Source organism: Coturnix japonica, chromosome 2 (assembly GCF_001577835.2).
Source record: "Coturnix japonica isolate 7356 chromosome 2, Coturnix japonica 2.1, whole genome shotgun sequence".
NCBI classification, from domain to species: domain Eukaryota; kingdom Metazoa; phylum Chordata; class Aves; order Galliformes; family Phasianidae; genus Coturnix; species Coturnix japonica.
This window is the reverse complement of record NC_029517.1, coordinates 81,235,909-81,254,294: the sequence shown is the minus strand read 5'-3', so window position 1 is coordinate 81,254,294 and position 18,386 is coordinate 81,235,909. Positions and strand designations below refer to the sequence as shown.

The window sequence follows — 18,386 nt, the reverse complement described above, 5'->3', positions numbered from 1 at the left end:
TAACTGACACTTTGTAACTGCCATGAATTACAGATGAGACCGTCCATCCCATATTGTGGAACTGCTTGGTTATCCAACATATCAAACACCTACACAGTATTCCTGTGTGTCTAAAGATCTTATACCGGATCAAACTTGTAAATAGTGGTATATGATACATCATGGAACAGTTCACCTTTATCTCCGAAAGCAACTGCAGCTTCCCAATGTATGCAATATATAGAGCAGCTAAGTATTTCATGTTGGTCTCACATTATTACTGGCTATTGCATCAGTGCATCCAGACTGACTCCTGACTATCTGTGCTTCATTTGAAGCCACCTGCCACAAGGGGCTGCACAACTTCACCCAGGATTCTCTGCCAATTTAATTATGAGTTAGTTGGTTTACAACTCACAAACTGACGAGCCGCTTAAAGGGAACAGGGGAAGGGGACAGAATTAGAATTAGGCTGTTAAGTAACTGTTCTAACAGCAGCTAAATTCTGTTCTGCTGCACTGACTGGCTCTGAGCCAATGCCAGGAGATGTGTATGAACTTCTGATGGCATTTTACCATTAGCCATTTCACAACTTTGCTCTGTCTGCAGAAACCATCTGATCAGTATAAACTGAAACTGCAAACTTCTGTTTCCTCGCTCTCCATGGGTACAGAGAAAGAGGAACTCTGATTCCTATTTCACTCCTTAAGAGTTCAGAGAGAACCATGCTGACAGTTACAGCCTTAGCGATCCTATAGTCATTCAGTGAATGCACTGATGAGATCAAGTTACTTGATCTTAACGAGAGCAAGTTACTTGGAAGCTCTTATCAAAAGGAATGCACTGGCTATCCTGAAAAATCCCTACTGTTGCTTATTGAAACACTACTTGGGCTGCGCAGCTGCAGTAGGAAGCTGCATCTTTAACATTCTTCTGCTTAGAATAAACAGTAGCTGCTCAGATAGTTTTTCAGAAGCCCAGAAAAGCAGCTTGTAGAGCAGATGCTGTAGGCTCAGCGTGGCTGTAGCATACAGTAATTGCGCTCAAATTACAAGCCCTTCCCATACGTAAATACTCTTCAAGCAGAAAAACTAGGTCATGGATATCTTCAGCCCTAAAAAGCATCAGTCAGTCATGCAAAAGTTTACACTTGCATCTCACTTGCTCTGCAGGTTAACTGAAGCAAGCTCATCTATCTATCTATCTATCTATCTATCTATCTATCTATCTATCTATCTATCTATCTCTGTGCATCATCTGTGAGGGACAGCAAATTACTAAACACTTGAACACCATTACCTGCAGCCAATTACTACAGATCTCTAATACTCTGGACAGAATACAACACATCATTCCAAGCCAGTGCACCACAGGTGCAACAAATGGGCTAAGAACCAGTAATGTTTTAGTCTACAGAGTGGGATTCAGGCTATTACAAGCTTGGAAACACTTGAACTTCCAGTTAATACCCACATATTTCCTGCAATGAGGTCATTCACAAGGACTATCAAAGCACCCACCTAAGGCAAAGGTGGAACTTTTGTGTCTAAGAAGCTTAGCACTGTCACGCAGAACAGTAACATGTAGCAAAAAATCAGCGGGTAGATGTTCTCAATGCTTACCCATTATTTCAGCACAGAGGGTTGTGGGTTTGTTTTTCACAAAGAGCTGTATAATCCCAGTGTGTTGCTACTACCTGACACAGCCATAAATACAGCTATTTTTAGCTTAAGAACTAGTTTGTTGGGATATTTATGTTCTGAGACATGACAAACTGCAAACTACAAACTTCTTAAAACTACTTACCTTAGGGCAGTGCTTGTACAACCAGTTACATCCACCTTCCTGTATTTCTGCTGACACTTGGGCAACTGAAGATGTGTTAAAAACAAAGTTAAGCTACATAACCACATACAGGCTCAACACTGATATTTACGTTAAGTAGAACCCAAAGTAGATTCCCAAAGGGCTTTTCTTTTGCTACAGAAGCTAACAGAATAATGCTGCCACTAAACTAGAAGATGCACTAAGAGCACACAGCAACATCAAGCTTCATCTTTTCCCTCTGAAGTCATTCTGCCAGCAGAGAAAGATGCCTTCCAAAGATGGCCAATGATGTGAACTCACATACACTGAGATATTCATGCCCTTGAGTCTGTTGCTTCCCTTCATCTCAACTTCTTACAAAAGGGAGAAGTGCATCAACTCCATGTGACGTCACAGCAAAAAATCTATTTGTTAGCTGTGTGGAACAGATCACTTACCAGAATCAGTATTACACATCCACATTCTTCTCCCATCAAAGTATAGTTGCATTTAACCCTGGGATCATCACCACAAAGAGTTAACAAATAACCAGTGCATCTTCTGCAGTCCATACAGAACAATCAAAGCAACTGAACTTTGTATTACTCTGTGTATTACAGAAGACTAGAAATAAAGGATCACGTCAGTGCTGACACAAGAAGAACTATACGCATCCACCCAGGCCAACACTAAAGGGTTGGCATGTTTGCTGTTTGCTTCCCCCCCCCTCCAAGTTGTTTTAGCAACTTATTGCATTAGGAACATTTAAGCTATTTGCTTCACTAACCAAGGTAACTGCACTCTTACAAGCATTAAGATGGTGTAACTAGTTGGGAAACTAAGCGCTATCTGCAGATATGTTGGTTAGCATTTCATACTATAGGAATTTAAACATGAATTCTTCATAAGGTGTGAATTGATGCAGCTTCCAGGCTGTGTTTCTGCACTGTTCCAGTTTAACCTGTAGGATATTATGACCGAAGAACTAAAAATATCCACGTAGCATACACCGGTATGCCAGCGATTCCATCATTTCCAACAGCTGCTTTGCCACAGTAAATGCTTTCCCTGCATAGAAACACCTTTACCACCATGTTAATCATAACATCATTTTTACAGTTGCTATTTGTTAGCGTTTGCAACAGGTGACACTGCCAAGAGGTAAAACTCGAACACCCATAAAACTCAATACATAAGATTTCCATGAATAAACACAGTTGTCTTTCACCTAATTTATTTAAGTTCCAATTTTTGTTTTCCCCGATTCCAAACGAAAGCTAAATACAAGTTTTAAACAGGTAAGCACTAGCTTTATCCAAATGGAGCAGGCTTATACAGTTATACTCCAGTAAAGTACTCAACCCTTAAGCAAAACCTTCTTTGTCATCAAAACTATACAGTAGTCTTCCTTTTAGCATTGCACAATCTTATCATGTTCTGTCAGAACCAACTTTTGACACTCCAAACACTATCTTACATTGGTTTATAACGTCTATTTCAAAAGGAAAAAAAATAAACCTCAACAGGTTTCCCCATAAGAAATGTTTTAGAAACCAGGATTTCCTGCACGGATCACCAGCAAGTCTACAAGTCTCAACTCTCAAGAAAAAAATAATCCTCTACCAACATTGTTTCTGCAGCTATTATTTTATTTTTAGCTGCTTGAGCGACTTCAGACTCCAGGTCTGCCTCATCTGTATATACGCATCCAACTCAAAAGAATACTTTCATACAGTTATACAGCAACGTGGGGAAAGAGATCCAAAATGAAAGTGCCAGTAAACTCATACATGGCCCAGCAAAAGAAAAAAAAAAAAGAAGGCAAGAAATGCCTACACATTAAATGAGATGCTTTTCATTTTTTGCTTTAAAAGAAGAGAAAAATCTTTCCCACATTTACCTCCTATTGTAATAGCCACTTTTCTGTTCATTAACACGAATAGTGCTCTTTGATACAATCATTAACAGCAAAGCTGTAAGGCTTTTAAACCCTTTACATTCACTTCTCACCCTCCAAATACTGATGGTTAACATAGATGTTAGGGGACATGACCAGCACAAATGGGAACACCACCACAAATGATCACCTTGTGCCTTCAGATACATTTGTTTCAGTGTACAGTCCCTTCATTTCACATTATAATAAGATGCTGATGCAGTGCAGAAGTATGCAGAGCATCCTCTCTTTCACAAGGTCCATGCAGAAAACAACCAAAAAAATTTTAAAGTTCTGAGATACAAATGACCAAAACAAAAAAAAAAAACAAATCCAGGATGATCAAGTTTCACAATGTATAGTGTTCTGAACATGAGTCCGTTTCCTTCTAAATCCTGAAAGAATAAAGTGGTGAGGAAAGTGAAAAATTCACTGCTGCATTCTGTGATCTTCCCCATTTTGCTGGCCAGTACCTTACTCTGGCATGTAAGGACGGAGGTGATCCTCTATGGTACCAACCGTCCAGTGAGTGAGCTGCTCCTGTGGCAGGTACAGGCAGATGCTGCATAACTTGAAGATTGTAGCTTTGTTTTTTGGAGTCTAGAGGCAAAGAAATCACAAAGAAAAGTGGTTAAACATACGAGTCAACTCAAGGCTAATAGACAGACCCCCAGAAGACTCAATGCAATTGACAGCATGCTTGTGGCAGAAGACAGGCATTTAAAAGGTAATAGTCTCATGCGGGTTGGAAGGGACCTTAGAGATCATCGAGTCCAACCCCCGGGATTCGAGCCTCTGTGTAGCAGAGCGGCACTTCTACCACTTGCGCCACAGGGGGGATTCAAACCTGGGCCCTCCGGTGTTGCAACGTGGCATTCCTACCACTGCGCCACAAACAAGCCATTGTCTTTCACACAATCTAAACAAGAACTTTGAATACCTAAAAATCACTATTTTGTTCCTTTTTCCCCTCTAACTATTACTTTAATATCACACAAACTCAGCCAATGCTTTCATGTCTCCAAAACACTTTTAAGTCTACTTCAGAACTTCATGCTTTTGTATTAAGAATTACAGAACCGTGCAGCCAGATCTCTGCCCTGCAAATAGCTGGTGCATGCGCAAGTGCTATTTATAGCATGTTTCCTCTAAGAGCTGAAACGCAAGCACAAGTGCACCATCAGTTTTTCCAGATGGATATTTTGCAGTATCAGTCACTAACATTCCTTAGAAGATAAAGCATTTTATGAGTAAGACATTCCTAAAATGCTTCCGCTGTGGGTAGCAAGGAAACAAAGGGACAGAGGAGGTTCACCTGCAAGTGCTGTCTGTCAATGAAGAGAAACACTGACTGGGTAGGGTTGTTGACAACAATTCCAGTCTTGTCCTTTCGGCTCAGAACATGCAGAAACTGTTTTTCGTAGTCACCGTGATGAAACTCAAACTTGGCCTGTATTGTGTGAGGAAGGGGAGTAAAATATTTACCCAGCTAAAATCTCAAGTATAATCAATTAATTTTACTTAATCTGGGTCTTCACAATCCACCACCTTTTCTTTTATGACCAAAAAAACCCCACAAACCTACAGTGAAATAATCCCACCTATTTCAGATCTGCTTCCTTTTACAAAATACAGCAACTTGGGGATACTCACAAAACCTCAACAACATACATAAATATAGATTTGATTGTACTGAGAAGAACCACATTGAACTAGTATCTAGAAAAACTAAGACTATATATATATATGTTATATATATATGTATATATATCTGTCTATATATGCCATTTGAAAAGGTTCTTCATACCATTTTCTTCATGCTAAGACCCCAGTTCATGAAGCAGAACTCAGAAAATTGTTCTATAAATCAAACCAACTGGAACACCTTCTAACACGCAGAAAAGGTACAGACCTTATCATGGTTAAGCAAAGATAGTATTAAAGCCTTCCCGTGTACCTCCTGCCTAGTCCCTTCTTCCCCACTCCCAGATATATGACTTAAATTAAAAGCAATACCTGAACAGGCCTAAAAGGTTCATCAGATCCCTTCCACCGAGAAAACAGGAGACAGACTATCTTCTCAATGTCATTACGAGGCCAAAGAATGAAGTCCATCTCCTGGGTACAGCCGATTACATCCTGCAAGTGGGAGAGTTCTGTACTTTAGAGTCTCTCCATTAGTAGGAGACACAGAAAAGCAACTCACTTATACAGGCATTTAATTAAAAGGCGAGTTATCCTGTTTGTGAGGTACTTTTTTCCCCCCATCTGTATTACTCAAAAGAACTATAATCCTCCTTGCTTTCCACTGAGTTTTAAGCATCCAGTTAATATAAATTCCAGCTTTAGGAAAACTCATCATTCCTAGGAAAAATTATTTGCTTTCCAATATTTATCTAACAAAAACATTTAGTTATATGTATATAGTTGTTTCAATACATAGTTAAGCAGTGGAATAGGCTCCTCACAGAGGTGGTTGAGTCACCATCCCTGGATGTGTTTAAAAACCATTTGGATGTGATGCTCAGGGTCATGAGTTAGTGGTGGGTTGTTAGTTAGGGTACTATGGTTGGGTTGCAGTTGGACTTGATGACCTTGAAGGTCTTTTCCAACCTGATGCAATTCTATGATTCTAAGTTATCCTTCAAACAAAACCCTACAAAAGTGAGCCTTCAAAACTCTCAGGCAGCAGCAGATGAGAAAGTAGGGAAGCAGGATTCACAAGTAGTAGCATGAGAAATCAAAACTCAAAGTGAAACTCAGAAAGATGACCTCATTGCAGCCTTTCAATACCTGAAGGGAACTTACACCCCGAAGGGGAGTAAACTCTTCGAAAGGGCTGACAATAGCAGGACAAGGGGAAATGGTTTTAAGTTAAAAGAGGGAAGATTTAGGTTGGATGTTAGGGGGAAGTTCTTCACTAGGAGAGTGGTTAGGCCCTGGAACAGGCTGCCCAGGGAGGTTGTGGATGCCCCGTCCTTGGAGGTGTTCAAGACCAGGTTGGACGGGGCCCTGGGCAATCTGATCTAGTAAATGTGTATGTTTGGTGGCCCTGCCAGGCAGGGGGGTTGGAACTACATGATCCTTGAGGTCCCTTCCAACCCGGGTCATTCTGTGATTCTGTGATCTGTGTGAAAGCATAAAGAATAACCCTACCCTGCGCATAGACTGGTAGCGGGGTGCATGAAGCTGTACTACATCCTTCTGCAGAAGCTCTAAGGAACTTTCCAAGGAATAGCTGGAATCCCGCACACCTCTCAGGATATTTTCTTCATAATTATTGGTCATGACTGGTATCACTTCAGACACTTCAAAAAGCGCTGACTTTTTCTTCTGCAAAAGAAAAGGCACATTGCATTAAGGTTACAACCACTTCTAGGCACTTGTAGTTCATTTATTTCAGGCTCCATAATATTCTATTAGCATTTATGCATAAAGCATCACCCCAGATAGAACCTGGACACAAATCACAGCAGAATCACAAAACGTAGACATCTTTTGGATCCAATATTAAGGATCTACCTAGACACTGGTAGAACTGAGCTTTCATCATGCAGAGCACATTACTTCAGGCTGACTGAGAGTCCTCTGCAAGCTTTTACTTGGCAGTCAATTAAACCTGGTGAGGTCCTTCCCCTCAATGTTTGTTAACAGTGGGGAGATGGGCCTTTAAAATGCCATCAACTAAAAAAATCTAGCTATCACTAAACTTACATTTCTTTAGAAATAGTGGTATCTTTTACTATTAGAACTGCCACAGAAGCAGAAAAGAATGAGCTGTCCTTTAAATACAAGCAAGTTCACTCAGCAGTCTCACTGCAGTAGATATAATACCCAGAAACTATGTCACGTTATATAAGACAGGGTTTGTACAAGAATTGATGAACAACAATCTGGAGGCGATAACTTTATGGAATTTTTTAAATGAAGCCCAGAGAACAGTCTTCATTAGAGAGGATTAACTTCTACCAAACGTTTAAAACTATATATTTAGTTAGAATTTAGTGCAGTTTTAGTGCTCATGTACACGCACTTCCTTATTTTGTCTATTCAGTTGCCATTTCCATCTTCGCTCAGTCCATTTGTTGAGCTTATTCACTTACTCTGAGCATCTACTTTTCCCCTCCTTCTGTGGATGGAAAAACCTTACAATTCTGGCTCTTAGCTGACATTAGAAAGCCAATGAGTTTCCCATTTTGGCCCACATCTACAGCCTCCAATAGCCTTCCACAAGACAGCTGAGTGAACAGGCTTCCTCTCTTCCCCAACTTTCATAAAGGGGGAGGCAGCTTCACATACGCCAGCATCCTCAGGTCATTGCAACACTGCCTTTAACAGCCGCTCCCTTCAGCTGCCAAGTTCTCCCTTCTGCTTTAACCAGATAAGTGCAGTAGCTTTGTCAGTTGCACCAGTCAGATCTCATTTCTTAACAGAACCATTTCACAGCAAACAATTACACAACTCAGATCGTAATTAAACTGAACTAAGTACAACAGAACTTGTACTTCTCTGATATAGAAGCTGCCTCCTTATTTAATAATGCATTAGCACCCCCAGCATTACAAGCACATGAAAACAAAAAACAAACTGACAATAAATAAGAACTGGGCAAATATCAACGGGCAATAAAAACTTAAAACACCCAAGGGAACAAGCTACTGCTAAAAGACTTGGCCCAGCATAGTTATCTCGCACTGCAACACAGAAGCAGATAAACAAGACCCAAGTTACCTTGTCCTTGAACACAAAGGCAATGTACATCTTGAAGTCAAACTGGTCAGCTAAAGATTCTTTTTTCTTTCTAAGCTGAGCACGAAGTCTGTTCAGAGCTTGTTTCTTCCGGGAGTTTGGGTCCCCCATTTTGTTAATATAGGTGGTACTAAAGCCTTTGGAAACTGTCGCTAAACTATGGGCACTTTTTCGTAAGACTCAAGTACAACAGAAACAAGTCATTTTATTCCTGCTAATACGACTGAATCGATAAAAAACACGAGTGCAACCCAAAAACCGCACCTCAGGCAGTTATTTTATGGGAATGTCGTATTGGAAGGGTCAAGAAACAAAATAAGCAGTAGCCCAGCCATGGCTGGACAAGAGGTTTGACCATAAACCAAGAAATGAAAAAAAAAAAAAAAAAAAAAACCCTAAGAATTTTTAACAACAACAACAAAAAAATTTAACAGTTTGGCTGCAGGAATAAGTGGGCGAGAATGGAAGAAAAAAACCAAATCTTATCACAATTTATGTGTACAATAAAAAGCAACTGGCACAAGCCCAATCCATGGGGGGGTTATTTTTGCTCTGCTTACAAAAAAAAAATGAAGCTGGTATTACAAACTGCATTTCACCCCAGCCAGATTCATGACTCTACTGATTATTATTCTCAGATTCCCACTATTGCTGTGTTGCTTTTTTCCCCTCCACAACGATTACACTTGGTGGGTGGCAGAGGAAAGGGTGCAAAGGAGGAGCGCACATCCTGGGAGATATGACATTTCTCTGCCAACAAGAACAAAATCAACGACGGACAACACAGTGCTGGTTTGCAGGGAAGCAAAGAGAAAAAACAGCAGAGTCATTTCTAACTTCATCCTGCTCATCATCGGGCACGTCACTGCCCCGAGGCTTCTGCTGCCAAAGGGAAGAGAGCGCATGACAGCCACCGATGAGGAGCGGGCAGGGGTTAAGAGACAGTATTATCTCACCTAGAGACTAACACCCAAACAGACACCCCAAATCCTGACTCCTTCCCAGCAGGAGAGCCCTACATCCCCCAATGCCCCACAGGCTCCCTGGGCTGCTGACCCCCGGGGGATCCTTCTCTCTCTGCTGCTGTGCCCGCAGCGCTCTCGGTTAGCCGAGGCTGTGCATGACCAATGCTCCCTGCTTTTCCTTGGGCCTCCCTATGCAAGGTGGCAGAGGCTGTAGTAGGCGGCCTGTGCCCGGGGCCTGGCACACCCAACTAGCGCGGCACTTCCCCCTCTCACTTCATGGTCACGACTTGGAAAACATGGAGAGTTTTGCTTCCGCTTTTCTTGCCAAGCAGATTTCGGTAGCAAATTTTTTTTGGCGAGGTTTTTTTTTTTATTCTAATCACAAGCCTAAGGTTGTGATTTTAAACCTCTCAAATCCCCACCCACCCACCCCCAAAAAGCAAATCCCCAATTATCAGGTTATTTTCCTTCCCTCTCCAGACATTTTGCCCCCCGAGGCGTTTGATTAGATTAGCAGGGATTTCAAGGTTGGAGGTTAGCAAATTTGTCGGACCAGCTTAAAGACGAGGGGAAAAAGAATCCCCTCTCCTCGCCTTACAAAGAAAAAAAAAAACAGGAAAAAAAAAAAAAAAGGAATTTCTCCCCAAATTTCCCCCCGACTGAAACAAGAGGCTGAGAGACTCGGACAAGAGACCAAGGCCGTGGCTCGCTCGCTACCCGCAGCCGGCGGGCGCAGGAGGGGCAGAGGAGGCGGCGCTGCTAGCAGCACGGAGAGGAGCCATGTCAAGATAAAGCCACCAAGCCGCCGAGCCCCCCCATCCCCGCCGCAGTGGACACGGTGACCGGGCCGCCCGCTCTGCCGCTGCTCAGCCCCAGCCTGGTCCCCATAGTCTAGCTCAGCGCCCCGGTGTCGGGGAGTGGGGAAATGGTGGCGGAGAGAGGAAGAGGAGAAGGAGGAAGAGGCGACGGCGGCGGCAACGGAAGGAGGAAGAGACGGCGGCGGGTCGACGCGCTAGTTGCTCCCGAGGAGGGCGGCGGGCATAGAGGCGCCGGAACGGCGGTGGAGGACGGGGACAGCCCAAAGGAAGACGAGGGCTCTCTTCGCCCAGGCGACCCTGGGACGTCCTTGGAGGCGACGGCAGGAGCGAGAGGAAGCGCCGCGGTGCGCGCCTGGCTGTCGGCACCAGAGAGAAGGGCGAAGGCAGCCGCGCGGCAGCAGCGAACGCTCAAAATGGCAGCGCCTGAGTCACACAGGTGCCGCCCTGCCCGCAAAGCGCAGCCGCGATCGGACGGCGCGTACCAAGCGCTCCGACCCGCGGGGGAGAGGGATATGGAGTGTGGGTTGGGAGTCTCCGTGGTGGCCTCGTTAGTGGCGAGCATTCGCTTCTGGGAGAAATAAAGAGCAGTCAACGTATGTAGAAGGGCTCCTTCAACCCGCCAGCACGATGAGAAGCTGGGGGGCTCTTGACTGCTTCTTTGTCCCCCCGGAGCCACGCGTGCTCCTGAGGGGCGAGGACCCGGATGGAGTTGCTCAACGCTGCGCTTGGGACGGGGGGGTATGAGAGGGGGGAGAACCGACCCCCTCACATCGCTTCCACATGGAGGGAGCTGGGCTGTGTGAGGAGTGTGGTGGTCCTCGTATCGGGCTGGCCGCTTTTGTTTCACAGAATCATAGAATGAGCCGGGTTGGAAGGGACCTCAAGGATCATGTAGTTCCAACCCCCCTGCCTGGCAGGGCCACCAAACATACACATTTACTAGATCAGTTTCACCTCACTCATCGAGTTTGGGGTTCAGTTCAGAATGTGCGTGCAGAGGAAACTGCACGTGTAAGAATAAATTGACTGTGAGGCATCAGGTGGTGCCCACCTCCAACGGGGCCCTGCTGTAGTGAATGCATGTGGCTGAAGTGTGCCCGGATGAAGGCAGCTCACTTTTGTGTTGCTATTCCGGAGATACGAGCCTAATCCTTGAAGAATAATAAGCATTTCTGTCCCCACAGAACTGTGCTATGCCCTGGCTTCTGACTGTCCATCCCCCTTTTCTACCCCATAGCCAGGTCTCCCCCCACCTCCAGCATTGCCCTTAGCTCTCATCCTCACCCATCACGAGCCAAGCCCTCTGAGTCAGACCTCCATCTTGCCTTCCCTGTTGCAGGAGTCACCCAGAACACTCCCCTGTTGTTCCCAACAGAGCAGAATCAGGCCATTTTTTACCCACTGTTCACTCCTCATGGCAATGCCTGTTGAAAATAACCCCATGAGTGGAGGTGGAAACATGGTCTCTAACCACCAGCAGCAGCACATGAGCTCTAGATTGCTGGGACTACTTCAAAATGCTGCATATATTAGAAGTAGTATCAGCCCCGAGGCTACTTGCTTCAAAAACAGAACGATGATTAATTCAGTGCCAAATGTTTATGCATCAGACAAAAATTAGTATTCCTTTGTAATTCAAACAAGTCAAATTAGTGGCAATTAGAACTCTTTCATATACTTCAGAGTGCACTGTAGCTCTCTCTCTCTCTCTCCTTTTTTTTTTTTTTTTTTTAATGGGGCCACCATAGAAAACCTGCTTGGATTATCACAGAATCACAGAATTGTAGGGGTTGTAAGGGACCTCTAGAGATCATCAAATCCAACCCCCCTGCCAAAGCAGGCTCCCTACACCACGTCACACAGGGATTATGCTGTGTATATAACCCTTTTTTTTCGGACAGAGTTTTATTAGAATACAGCCTTCCACGATGATCAACCGAGAAAAAGAAGACAGATCACGAACTACACGTGTATATATAAGGCAATGCCACAACAACAGTGCGATGATGGAGGGTCGGCGCTAGGCAAAGCAAGGCCACGCTGCCACCTGCTGTCGCTTAGGGGATGGTAGCGGGTTGATTTCCATGGGCACATCGAGCACTGGGCAAGCAGGAGCTGTGTGGAAACACATGCAGGATGCCCACGGTGTTCTGAGCCTCGTATGGAGTTCTGAGACATCCCCAGAAGCTGCCACAAGGCCAAGTCTCTCAGAAGATGGCAACTGAGCAAGATGTTGACTAAGAGCCGTGATTAATTTGCTGCAGCCCAGTTTTGTGAATTACTACCATAAAAAGTAAACTGACACCTTTTTGTCTTTTTTTTTTTCCCCCCCTTTTCATTAGTGTTTAATATAATCATGCTGGTTCCCACAGTTAATCAATGAATACATTTCTGATACGGTGAAGGGATTCTTTAGAAACTTTTCAAAGCGAAGAAACTCCTTCCTCAGAAGGAAAACTCTTCAAACACAATACTTTATTATGGGACGTGTTCTTCAGCTGGATAAACCGAAGGAGTGGCACCTTTGTAATAAAACTCCAGGTCATGTGCCTCCAGCAAGGAACGGATTAAAAGGAAAACAAACACAAGTGTCACATCAGAGCCATCACCCATTGCCTTGGCCCTTTCCAATTACCAGCATTTCCAAAAGCAGTTATTCCACTTCTGAACTGCTTTTCTGAAGAAGTTTTAGAAACTAAAACTATCTGTATGTATATTTTACCCTTATCCAATCTTTCTGAAACAAAATGCTGGCAAGACTTCTTAATCAGAGCTTATTATATGATATATCATTATAGAAGATGAAGCTTGTTGAGGTGACAGTCTGTAGATGACACCACCTTAATTTGTATAACAAGAAGAAGGCTGACCAAAAAAAACGAAAACGCATAAGGGCATTATGGAACTGAGTAACAGCAGTCAGTGAAGTCCAGTGTGAATGAATGTCAATGAATATCACAGAATTATAGGGGTTGGAAGGGACCTCTAGAGATCATCGAGTCCAACCCCCCTGCCAAAGCAGGCTCCCTACACCACGTCACACAGGCAGGCGTCCAGGCGGGGCTTAAATATCTCCAGAGAAGGAGACTCCACCACCTCCCTGGGCAGCCTGTTCCAGTGCTCTGTCACCCTCACCATAAAGAAGTTCTTCTGCACATTTGTGTGGAACTTCCTATGCTGTACTTTCATCCCATTACCCCTAGTCCTGTCCCCACGTACTACTGAAAAGAGACCAGCCTCACCACTATGGCTCCCACACCTCAGGTATTTATAAACCTGGATCAAGTCCCCTCTCAGCCTTCTTTTTTCAAGGCTAAACAGACCCAGTTCCCTAAGTCTCTCCTCATAGGGGAGATGCTCCAGGCCCTTCACCATCTTAGTGGCCCTATAATATAATATAATATGCACAGGGGGAAAGAAAATGTCTCAGTTGTACACGGTGAAAAAGATCTGACTTACAGCAGGTATTTCCACATAGAACAGCTCACTGACTGAGTAGAGCTGGAAGGGATGGACGGACAAAAGCAGCCTAGAGAAGGTTGGAAAGGACTGGCTGTTATCTTTTCCAGTTCAAAGGCTGCGTCCATCAAGCGAAGCAATGGGAATCAGGTTCCAAGTGGAAGGTGAGGGCTCTTCAGACAACAGTTATTTGAGCTCTGGAACTACTTGCCAAAGGATGTGGCGAACAATGAAACCTTCAATGGGTCAATGGGAGACTAAGCAAGTTTATGCAAGAGAGATCAGCTTTATTTCCTTATACTTGTTTAAATACTCCTTCATTCGTCGTTGTCTGTATTCTGTCTTCATTTTGCCAGACTATAACTTCCCTTGAGATGTATGAGTGCCACAAAGTTTATTTCCAAGCAGACGAGGTGCTAAACTACCATCTCTCTGCAATTGTGCTTCACAATACTGCCTAGAAAAGACACTGAAAGCCGCATTGCGCTGTATAACTTCCTGAAGGGAGATTGTAGTGAGCTGGGGGTTGGCCTCTTCTCTCGTGTAATCGATGACAGAACTAGAGGGAATGGTTTTAAGCTGCACCAGGGGAGATTCAGGCTGGACATTAGGAAGTATTACTTCTCAGAAAGGGTAGTCAGGCATTGGAATGCACTGCCCAGGGAGGTGGTGGAGTCACCGACCATGGGAGTGTTCAAGAAACGTTTGGATGTTGTGTTGAGGGATATGATTTAACTGGGAAGTATTGGTGATGGTTGGACTAGATGATCTTCTAGGTCTTTTCCAACCTTGATAATTCTGTGATTGGTGTAGAACTGCTGTGGAGAGGTGCATACACCCCCTTCCCGCCCATCCCCTCACACCGACTCCCATCGATTGGCTCGGATTCGGAGAGCCAGTCAGGTGACGGAGGAGGGGCCAGCATTGCCTGAGCTGCTTATAGACACCGGGCGGGCAGGAAGGCGGCAGCTTGTTGGGTGCTTCGCATGTGTTACTGTTGTGTTCTATGCTAGAGCTGCTAGAGGTGAGTGTGGGGTGTCCGTGCTAATGGAGGAGAGCGGGGCTGCAGGGCTCCACACTGCGTTTGGAGCTTGGCGGGCTCCCATCGCGCCTCCCCATTGGCTGCGAGGCGCAGGGGGCGGGATTCCATCTCCCGCCATTTTGGGCGTGCGTTCCTTCAGGTAGGGTCCTTCTCTGGGTGGTCTCGGTTGCTGCTGGGCTGGCTGCTACGAAAGGCTGTGAGAAGGCTCCACAGCTGCTGGGTTCGTGGTGGTCTCTGGCATCTTGCTGGTGTAGGGCTCCACCCGCGTTTTAACCCTGAGCTGAAGGAGCTTCCTAACCGCGTGACTGTCGCCGAGTTCTTAGTGCTGCTGTAAGAGCTTGCAAAGTGGGATTGTAATACTTCGGCCTTAACTATAGCCAGGTGTTCTCATTTTGTTTATCCTTTCTTTATCCTGCAGTGGTTTGATGAATTCCAAAATGAAACAAAGCCTGAATGTGGAAAACCCGGCTGGATCTCTGCAGGTATGAGCTCTTACATGTTGCTGTTAGAATGCAGGAGCAGGTAAAGAGCAGAAAATGCAAGGTGCAACTTGGCAAGTCCTGTGTTATGAATTACCTTAGTGTGTTTGAAGGTGTGCACTGTGATGTCTTTGAGATGGGCTGTTAAGAGATACAGCCATATATCTGCTGGAGGAATGTAGTGTGCTCCCACCAGACTTAATTCTCTTGTGTTGGGAATGATGTGTTCTGCTTGAGCAGATGCTCTCTTCAGTGCACAACAGGAGTTTATTGCAGAACACTGAGGTAGCTTGCTGTCTTAAAGCTTCTAAATGCTGCTGGCCTGCTGCACTTCAGTTACTGGGTTGGTCTGGCTGGTAGGGCTCTGCTGTGGGTTCTGTCGTGGGGGTGAGCCTACAGGTGAAGCCATCCTTGTTTGAGTGTACTCTAATTGTAGTGTGTTTGTAGGTTCTTTCCAAAGCCACCTTAATAAGCCTTAGTTGCCTTGAGATTGATAGAAAAGCTTGAAAGGTGGGGTTTTATTTTTTAAGAGGTAACTGTTTAGAAGGTACCTGATGTTATGCTGACCTTCTTTTTTTAGTTAAATATATACCTCTTAATATAGACCTTAACTGGATCTGACTTAATGTGGTCTAATAAGCACTCAGGAGTGATTGATTACAACAATATTAATCAATGAAAGTGGTCTTTGATAAGTCTGCCTTTTCTTGCACTTTCAAATACTTAATTGCGGTGTGTTAAGTCAAGTATTAGTCAATAGTTACTTGGCAAAGCGTACTGAATGCTGGTCCTCAGTAGCAGCAAGTAGTGTCTGGCAGTGTGACTCCTGTTCCCACAGTGGTTAGTGTTTGTCCTGCAGTTCAGCAGCAGGGTAATTGGTGGCAGAAACTACCGTGGGAAAGGCGAGCTCCTGTCATACGGAGCACGGTGTGGATCGGTGACTTTCTCACGCTGGCATAGCATTGTATTCTGGTTGTTTTTGCTTGGTTTTCTGCCATTGTTTGCTGTCCCATGGTGGCCACATAACCAACCCCATCAGAGAGCATTAGTGTAGGAAATAGGTATTTATGCCTGAGAAGAAAAGTGATAAACATTGTTTATACAAAACAATGGCCTGTCTGGATCCAAGCAAAGAAGTTGTGGCTTCACTCTGGATAACTGAAGCAACACGTGTGTGAATGAATACCATTTATGTGTTCACAGACAGTAAAACCACCAATAAAACAATGTGGCTATGCTAAATAAACTTGCTGTTGCAGCCTTTGTTTCTGTTCCCTCCAGAGTGTAATACTGCTGTTGTCACATGTGGCTTTGGGAGCTTTAATTGTAGCATGTGTGCCCCTGCATGGCAGCTGGCCTTGAAATTTAGTCAGAATCACAGAATGACCTGGGTTGGAAGGGACCTCAAGGATCATGTAGTTCCAACCCCCCTGCGTAGGCTAAGGTCCACCAAACATACACCTTTACAAGATCAGTTGCCAGGGCCCGCGTCCAACCTGGTCTTGAACACCTCCAAGGACGGGGCATCCACAACCTCCTGGCAGCCTGTTCCGGGGCCTAACCACTCTCCTAGTGGAATTTCCCCCTAATTATTTGTGTGGTGGCTTCTTCAAGCTCTGTTAGGAAGGCTGAGGGCAGAGACTGAGCTTGGCTTGATAAGATCACCTCTCCTATGAACGACTATATTCCCTTCTTTGCAAATACTTGAAAGTAGGCTAAAATATCAGCTCTTCTTGAGGAGGCAAGCTGTCCATTATGTTAATGGGAGCATGGCTGACTTGAGTTTCAATTTACATTGGTAAGTGTGGCAATGCTCTGAATTCATGTCTCCTTTCTTTAGAAGTACCTCACAGACCCTGCATGCAGTGCTGCCCCAAGACGGACTCTGAAGATGATTCAGCCTTCTGCGAAAGGTTGCCTGGTTGGAAGGTATAATGAGGTATGAGAATCACCTGTAGCTGTGTAATTGTTTCTACTTGTACTGAAGTGCTTTTAAGCTTCAACTGAAGAAGCATGTAATCCACTTGCAGTCCTGGATGAGCTTGGACATGTAAACTTGTATATTTTTATTGTTTTCTTAACTTCAGAGCAACCTTTAAATGTATTAAACCTGCTTGTACTTTGTGCAGAAGAAATCTTCAGTCAGAGGAAACTGTGGACTAACAAGCTTACCTCTTCAGCATGTAAAACTGAACCACCTGTAGATGAAGAGCAAGAAAATGAGAACACGGATGATGTCATTCAAGCCATAGATCTCATAAAAAGTATGTGGTAATTCTGGCAATATTTTCTTACTCTTAAAATGGTTCTACTGGGATATAACTTGAAGCATAGTCGTCAGATGAATGTTTTTTATAGTGGTGTATCAGGAGCTAATGATACTTTCCCTCAGTAGTATGCTAAATACAGTATAGCTGTCTACTGTTAAGAGTGGCTCCCAGTACTGGTTTACCATGAACTCACTGTGCAATGTTAAGTCTGTTAGTTCTTCAACTTATCTATGGGCTTTCAAGTGACTAAGCTGAAATGAAGCTCTGTTTTGGTGTAGAATGCTGATGCTGAAGCTCCTGGGTTTCTCAGGACTAAATATAATTATACTATGGGTTTAGTGGGAGTCTGTTTAATGTTTGGCATGGACAGTGACTTAGGACTAAGACTTGTGTCTTCCACACTCTGTAATATCTGGGGCAGCTTCTAGAAGACTCAGCCTGTGTAGCCACTGCTAACAATGTGGGATCTCTTTTAGTGAACTTGTTTCTCACTGTGAACTTGCTACTAGTGAGTGGGGAATACACTACACAATTTCTTGTCTTAAGATAATGGGGTGTTTATGTGTCAGTTAGGTACATTAAGGTGATCTGAGTTCAGTCCTACCTTGGACTTACTGTAGCTTCTTACTTTAGAAAGTCCTTCATCTCAATATTGGAAAGAAGTGGCTGAAGAAAGGAGGAAGGCTCTGTATGAAGTGCTTCAAGAAAATGAAAAGGTAGCTAGTGAAAGCAACTACCTTTTGTACCGCTGGCTGTTGTTCCTCTGTTTTAACACTTTGTTTCCTTGAATTCAGTTGCACAAAGAGATTGAACAAAAAGATGGTGAAATTGCCCGCCTGAAGGAGGAAAATGAGGAGCTCATGGCACTGGCTGAACATGTGAA

The 18,386-nt window shown here is 44.2% G+C and overlaps 2 protein-coding genes across 2 annotated transcripts; one reads left to right on the top strand and one right to left on the bottom strand.

Annotated features, from left to right (window-relative positions):
- Positions 1 to 3,002: 3,002 nt before the first annotated feature.
- C2H6orf62 (chromosome 2 C6orf62 homolog) lies at positions 3,003 to 10,682 on the bottom strand. Its single transcript, XM_015855147.1, has 5 exons — positions 8,453 to 10,682; positions 6,878 to 7,054; positions 5,738 to 5,860; positions 5,037 to 5,171; positions 3,003 to 4,321 (listed from the first exon to the last, which is right to left on the bottom strand). The coding sequence occupies exons 1-5, from the start codon at positions 8,579 to 8,581 to the stop codon at positions 4,196 to 4,198; spliced, it is 690 nt and encodes a 229-aa protein (XP_015710633.1). The 5' UTR covers positions 8,582 to 10,682; the 3' UTR covers positions 3,003 to 4,195.
- A 4,063-nt stretch (positions 10,683 to 14,745) lies between these two features.
- On the top strand, positions 14,746 to 18,384 carry GMNN (geminin DNA replication inhibitor; the record flags this gene model as incomplete). Its single annotated transcript, XM_015855080.2, is given in 7 exon segments — positions 14,746 to 14,893; positions 15,173 to 15,236; positions 17,074 to 17,172; positions 17,363 to 17,380; positions 17,383 to 17,497; positions 18,137 to 18,219; positions 18,298 to 18,384. Coding segments are annotated over 7 exon segments (600 nt in total), but the record flags the coding sequence as incomplete, so codon positions are not given.
- Between the last annotated feature and the right edge of the window lie 2 nt (positions 18,385 to 18,386).

Bases quoted from the DNA above. Each gene is read 5' to 3' on its own strand.
- C2H6orf62 (XM_015855147.1), bottom strand. From the start codon at position 8,581: ATGGGGGACCCAAACTCCCGGAAGAAACAAGCTCTGAACAGACTTCGT. The intron at 7,055-8,452 runs GTAACTTGGGTC...TTTCTTTTGCAG, and splicing joins CCTTTGTGTTCAAGGACAAG to AAGAAAAAGTCAGCGCTTTT. The intron at 5,172-5,737 runs GTATTGCTTTTA...CACACAATACAG, and splicing joins AACCTTTTAGGCCTGTTCAG to GCCAAGTTTGAGTTTCATCA.